Source organism: Pelodiscus sinensis, chromosome 1 (genome assembly GCF_052426305.1).
Source record: "Pelodiscus sinensis isolate ZL-2025 chromosome 1, ASM5242630v1, whole genome shotgun sequence".
In the NCBI taxonomy this organism is placed as follows: Eukaryota; Metazoa; Chordata; order Testudines; family Trionychidae; genus Pelodiscus; species Pelodiscus sinensis.
In genome coordinates this window covers 354,631,187-354,638,220 of record NC_143052.1, presented here as the reverse complement: position 1 = coordinate 354,638,220, position 7,034 = coordinate 354,631,187, and the positions used below count along the sequence as shown (strand labels likewise).

The following is a 7,034-nucleotide window of genomic DNA, read 5'->3' as shown; positions in this document are numbered from 1 at the left end:
ATGAGGAGCCCCAGAGAGCGGGAAGGTGAGAGGCAGGGGCCGTGTCAGCCCCTCAGGAGGCCTCCCCCGAGGGCTTGTCAGTCACCGCCCCCAGTCACAAGCTCATTTCAAGGGCCCTGTCTCCATTAACCCCCCAAATGTGCCTGTTTCGGGATGGAATTCCCCCCGTGCGAAGCACAAGCCTGGAGAGCACTGCCCATCCCCCTTCCCCTTGAGCCCTTGTGGCCCTGCAGGGGTGTGTGGGGGGGGGGGGCGAGTTGGGGGGATTACGCTATAGACTGTTAATGGGGCTGTCGATGTGAAATAGCCGCGACCCCAGCAAGCACTGACCTTGTCTCTGCTTCCAGCCGGGCCCGGCGCCCAAACGGAGCCCTCAGCGCCCCATGGCCGCGCCCAACAGCACAACATTCAGTCACCTCACCTTCGTCCTGGTCGGCATCCCGGGCCTGGAGCCCTGGCACCCCTGGATCTCCATCCCCTTCGTGCTGATGTACACGGCGGCTGTTCTGGGGAACTGTGGTCTCCTCCTGCTCATCGCCACCCAGCGCAGGCTGCACGAGCCCATGTTCATTTTCCTCTCCATGCTGGCGGTGGCCGACGTACTGTTATCCACCTGCACCGTGCCCAACACGCTGGCCATCTTCTGGTTTGGACCCAAGGCCATTTCCTTCGGTGCCTGCCTCACCCAGATGTTTTTTGTGCACTTTGTGTTTGTTGCTGAGTCAGGCGTCCTGCTGGCCATGGGGTTCGATCGGTACGTCGCCGTCTGCGACCCCCTGAGGTACACGACTGTCCTCACCAACGAGAAGATCGGGAAAATAGCCACGGCCATTGTCGTCAGAAGCTTTTGTATGGTTTTCCCTTTTGTCTTTCTCCTCAAACGGCTGCCCTTCTGCGCCAGCAACGTCATCCCACACTCCTACTGTGAGCACATCGCGGTGGCCAAGCTGGCCTGTGCAGACATAACCCCAAATATCTGGTATGGCCTCGCAGTGCCTTTGTTAACCCTTGTACTAGACGTTGTGTATATCGCTGTATCTTATGTGCTGATCCTCAGGGCTGTCTTCAAGCTGCCCACCAAAGACGCCCAGCGCAAAACTTTCGGCACCTGCGGCTCCCACGTCTGTATCATCCTCTTATTTTACACCCCAGCCTTTTTCAGTGTCTTTAGCCACCGCTTTGGTCAGAACATCCCTAAACACTTTCACATCCTGCTGGCCGATCTCTATGTACTTGTCCCCCCCATGCTGAACCCCATTGTTTACGGGGTGAAAACCAAGCAGCTGCGGGAACAAGTGAGCTGTGTGTTGTCTCGGACGGGGAATTGGTGCTAAATGGTGCTGAGTCCTGAGCCATCTGACTTACTAACAGGCTTCTTCCACAATGCAAGAAGAGGGCCCCTCGGCACCGACACATGGACGTTACCACTCTAGCTCCCAGTTGCAAAACAGACTTTTTCAGCTCCTTGGATGTTTTGTTGTACGTCCAGGTGCACGGAACTACATGGGTCCTTCTTGAGAGAAGGCTGGGGGGCACTGGGAGAGTGCTGATAAAAGTCTCCACATGTTGTAAAGGTTCTTACCAAGAGGATGTTGATCTGTGGAACTCCTTGCTAGAGGATGTTGTGACAGCCAAGAATATAACAGAGTTTAAAAAAGAGCTAACTACATACATGGGGGTTAGGTCCATCAATGGCTATTAGGCAGGTTGGGCAGGAACGGTGTCCCCAGCCTCTGCCAGAAGATGCGAATGGGTGGCAGGGGATGGATCATTTGATGATTCCCTGTCCTGTTCATTCTCTCTGGGGTACCTGACACTGGCCACTGTGCGACTAGAGGACACCGGGCTAGGTGGCCCTTTGTTCTGTCCCCGTGTGGCCGTTCCTGTGCATGTTCCAATTGTTCTCCTGGCCCAGTGACTGCAGGGCACGAAGCAAGAGGTTAATGGGGGGCAGGGAGCTTGGGGGCAGCTCTTAGGAAAACCTTTCCATCGCTCAGAGTAGCTGACACTGACACGGGGCCCAGGGAGGCTGTGGAACCCCCGTCACTGGAGAGATGTGAGACCGGGCTGGGCTCAGGGCTGACGGGATCGGTTTCACTGGCCCTGCCTCAGCGCCGGGGCTGGAAGATACGACCCGGCTAGGCCCCCGGAGCCTGACGTCTCTCTGCAGCGCTGAGCACTGATCTGCTGAGGGGGCCGGGCCTGTTTCTTGCCCCTCGCCAGGGAAAGGAATCCCTTCTCCTTGCCCTGTTGCTAGGCGTCCTTCAGCCTCCCCGCCCAGCCCCTCTCCTGGGCTCGCCTCCCCTCACAGCTCAAAGGCCAGGCCTCCGCGTTGGATTTGCTTTTACATGGCCAGTGTAGCTTGGACGTACTCACATGCACCATTCAAAGCCTGTGCACGAGGAGCTGTACAGCTGTGTTGCTCTGGGTTATAGGACAGCAAATAAAAACCCTGTTTCCTCAAAGCCTCTAGAAACTATTTCAGTTGCACAAGGACCGAATTGTCCCAGCAGACCCAGGGAAGTGCGCCCAGCGCGGGGTGGGCCGGCGGGAGATCCTAGTCCTGCACTACAAGAGGTTGCTATTCTCGCCTGTGCCCGTGCGCACTGGTGCAGAGCGTCCGAGCCAAAGCCTGGCCAGAGGCATTGCCAAGCTGTGAAGTGGCACCTGCTTTATCAGTGGCTCCTTCCAACCCTGCAGGCCCCCAGCACCCGCAGACCAGCACAGTCGCACAATAAAACCAAGTTCACAACATGGCAGCCGGGCTCTCACACCCTGAGAATACCCCCAGGGGCCTGGCAGACACGGTTCCGGGAGGCTGCCGGAAAACGTAATTCTCAGAAAGTCTGGAAGGTTCCACGACATTCGACAAGGCCCAGAACACTCTGGGGGGTGAGCGAGAAATGGACCCACCTCCGGGGGGCCTGAAACATTTTCCCCCAGCGCTCCATGCTCCCTGTGGTTGTTAATAACACAGCCCAGTGCCCCTCACGCCTGGCACCCAGCCAGGCCCCTGGGTCTCCTGGTCCTACATTCATATTCCCCCCACCTGCTGCCCCTCAGCCGGATCGCAGGCGGAGATTCCTCATCCCCGGCTGGGCTGGGCCGGGTGCAGGAGGGGGGAGCAATTCGGGACTCTGGGCCTGACTCTCTGACTCCCCAGGTGGCCTCAGGCCAGTAGCTTCCAGTCCCTACTAGGGGCTGCCTTGATTTTGGGGGCCCAACCGTAGGCACCGAAGTTTCAAAATTGGTTCTAAAGGTTGGTCCCACCTGCCCCACCCCAGAGCAGCAAACCTTCCCCCAGCCCACACAGCTAAGGCGGGAGGCAAGGCCGCCTGGCGCACGGGGGCCCAGCACCGCTCCGGTTTGGCCCCGCTGTCCCTGGGCAGATGGAGACAGGGGAGCATCTGCCCCAAGCAGTGGGGGCAGGGCTGTGACCCCCCCCCACCGTGCTCCTTCCAAACAGCGTGTTCACACAGGAGAACACGTGTGTCTTCGTAGCTACCGCTGACCCCTAGCATGCTGCCCCCTCCGGGGACGGGCGGGGCGAGGGCAGGGTGCTGTGACCCGCACTCTGAGTAGGAGATCCTGGCTCTGCCGAGGTGACCGGCAAAGCTGCTGTGAATCCCCCTCATTCCCCCCTCCCCGGGGCTGGTTTTCCCTTTCAAAAACAACTTTCCCAGAACCACCAGAGCCCTGTGGCACCGCAGAGACCGACACCGATCCCCACGTTGTGTCACGCGCCGTGGTGAGAACCCCCTGCCGCCGCTGAGACCCTCCTGAGTGGCCCCCTCACCCGGCGAAGGCAGGGCCCTTTCCCTCTTCCTCACCGGACACTGAACAGACCAAAGGCCCCCGTGGCCGCTGCCCATCGCAGACTCCAGGACAACGTTCCCCCGGTCGGTGTCCCTGGCACGGAGGAGTCGCCCATCCGGCTCCCCACCCCCCTTTCCTCCAGGCGCATTATCCCACACATGGAATGGAATGTGGATCAATGCAACGTAATGCACATTGGAGTCACTGTGGAGCGTTCTCTGAAAGCCTCCACCCAGGCTGTGTCTAGACGACTGGGCTTTTCCTACTGCTTCTACTGACTAAAATCTCTTTTATTTTGTATCAAACCCAGTGTAAATAATAGTTACCGGGGGGGGGGGGGCAACCAGTGTGCACATTCCCCCTTCCATTGTTAACGGGGGCTCACCCGTATCCAGTTCTTCGGGGTCTGATCCTATTTGGGGAGGGGTGTCCCAGGGAGCTGGGCCCTACACTGCACTCGCCTTGGACCTGAAGAGGTTCAGTGTCTGTGCTGCTTCTCGGTGGGGGCAGGGACCTCAGCTCGGGGCCTAGGCTGGGGGAGACCAGGGAGCTGGCCCAGCAGGACCGGGTGGGGAGGAGCCCTCGAAATTGGGAAGGAGAATGGCAGTGGCCGTGTTGCAATTTGTATCCATCATTAAAATATCAAGGGAGCCAAGCAGAACACAAGGAGGGGTCCTCGGTGTCTGGTTAGCTGCAGCAAAAGCTTTAACATCCCCCCCCACCACCACACACACACACCCAGATGTTGGTCTACATCAGTGTTCCCTAAACTTTTTAAGACTGAAGAACATGAAACAATATTTTTTTTATGAGGATTAACAAGGATCTTTTGTCGATCAAAAAAAAATGGGGGGGAGGGGAAGGGTCAAGGGGACAATTATTGAGGAAAAAAAGTCGCCTGTCCCTTTAAGAGCGGCCATTTTTAATTCTGTAGTTCTCCGCGGCACACCTCCGACTGCCTTGCGGAACACGGTTTAAGAAGCACTGGCATAGATTAAAGTCACAGTTGGTGGGAGCCACGTACATTTCCCGGCATAACGACCACCCCTGGCTCCGCTTTGGCCTCCAAAGCAATTTACAAGGTCGTCCATTCAGATGACTTCTCTGGCAGAGCGAGGGGAACCAAGCACTGGGGAGATGGGGTGTCCTCTAAGAGAGGTGCACTGTCAGGGTGCACGCCCCCTCCGTGCCTCAGTGCCCCCTGACTGTCCTCATCTAGCCCCTCTCAGGGCAAGTTACAGTCTGTGCGGGTCGCTCATCATTGGCATTGGGGTTATCTCTACTGCCCCGCTTACCTGGGCTGCATTGTGATCCGCCTCCCAACCCGGGGCCTGGCCTCCGGCCCCTAGCCAGGGGGAGTCTTGGCTGGCCCTCTCCCAGCCCGGGCTCAGGGCCTCAAGCCTGGTCTTAAAGGGCCAGTGCAGGGCAGGCGCCCTGTCACACACACAAAGAGCTTGAGGGGTGAGCAGGAAGGATGCCCGGAGGCTTTGCTGTGTGAAAGGGGCTCCCTTTGCAGATGTGACAAAGTGTGTGGTCTCCCGGCATTTCCGACACAGCTATTGGTCATGTATTGAGATAGGGCTGTGTGACGTAGTGGGGGTACTTGGCTGGTTTCTATGCTGCTGGCTCTGGGGTAACCCCCACTGTTTGCCGTGGGACCCAGCAAAGCAGGATGAGTCACTATGCAAACCAGTGACCAGACACCCCCCATGGAGAGGAACAAAGGAAGGTGGAATACTGCCCTGACTGGGGGGCAGGGCTGGAAGAGGGTTAGTGAGTGGCTGGCTGGAAGCATGGAGGACACAGCCTAGGGAAAGGGACTGGACTTTAGGGGCCCAGTCTCCCCCATCTCAAGGGGGCCTGAGGCATCCTAGCCCAGCTCTGTGACCAGATTCCATCTGTGCTGTGCTGTATCCTGGAGAGGCAATAAACTTCCTCTATTCCTGTTTGTGCCATTTCGGTGTGCAGGAGACGAGGGACCCCCCAACGCGCCGTAACAGCCTGTATCCCCATTCTATTGGGCATTGAGCAAACAAGCCCCAAAAGGGTCCCCAGAGCAAAACGAGAATCAATTTACGGGTCACAGCCATGACGGGCCAGTCCCGGTTCACAGATACTGGAATCCACAGTCCCTGCTCAAAACTCCCATTGACTTTGATTTCCCATCATAGGAGACAAAAGGAAAGCTCTAAAAAGAGGAGATAAAGGAGTCGGTGGCAGGCCACTGGCCAGGCAGGGTTTTAATTGTTCAGCTGTTTTATCACTCAGCTGCGTCTCTGCTGGAGCTGGAGGGGGAATTTCCAGCCGAGTTTCCGTTCCTAGACACCAGGAACATCACTCCTGTAAACACACAAATCCCCTGGAAACTGCTCTGTGCCCAGGGCTCCCTGCTGGCTCCGACCCCGCTGGGACTCCCAGGCAGGCTGGATAAATGTCCCTGCCTCCGAGCCCCGGCCAGTGCAGTTCCTGCCCCTGCAGCTCCCCACCTGGATCCCAGGCAGAGACTCCTCATCCCCGGCTGGGGCAGGAGCCCGGTGAGTGTTTGGGGGGGGAAGGTGCCCTCACGTGTCATCAGTGGAACCTGAGCTCGCCAAGGACCCAGTCCAGGGGAACCCCCCACGGCCCCTGGTGTCCCTGGGAGCGGGGGCAGGTCGGGGGGAATAGGATGGCGCCCGCAGGGGAAGGAAAGGCAGGGGAAGCACAGAGCGGGCTGCCAGGGGCACAAGTCTTGATTTCCCTGCCACAAAGCCCAGGGCAGAGCCGGGCAGAGGCACCAGCATTTCCTACCCTGAGCCCCCAATGACTCCGCTACGAACTGCGAATGAACGTCCGGGACACAGACACGGGGGCAGGGCTGGAGGTGGCAGAGAGGGCGGGTGCATGGACAGACGGGCAGGGACAGACGGACGCTCTGTAGTTACTCTGTAGTTACTCAGCAACCAGCAAAATGCAGCTCCCGCTAATGGGCGTTTCCAGCCTGGGTCAGAGCAGGGTCCGGTTTGACCAGCCTGCCCCCTACAACTGGCAGCAGTACCAGAGGTACCAGGGAATATAGGAACAGAACAGCCAGACTGGGACAGACCAAAGGTCAGCCAGCCCAGTGTCCTGTCTGCCCACAGTGGCCAATGCCAGATACCCTCACCTGATCCCTCTCCTGACACTTATTTCCAGACAAACAGGGGCTAGGGACAGCATTCCTACCCATCCTGCATAATAGA

At 58.2% G+C, this 7,034-nt stretch overlaps 1 protein-coding gene across 1 annotated transcript; it reads left to right on the top strand.

Moving 5' to 3' along the window:
• Positions 1-383: 383 nt before the first annotated feature.
• LOC102463410 (olfactory receptor 52B2-like) lies at positions 384-1,334 on the top strand. Its single transcript, XM_006128582.4, has one exon. It carries the CDS (start codon positions 384-386, stop codon positions 1,332-1,334), a length of 951 nt encoding a protein of 316 aa, XP_006128644.4.
• The last annotated feature ends 5,700 nt before the right edge of the window (positions 1,335-7,034 follow it).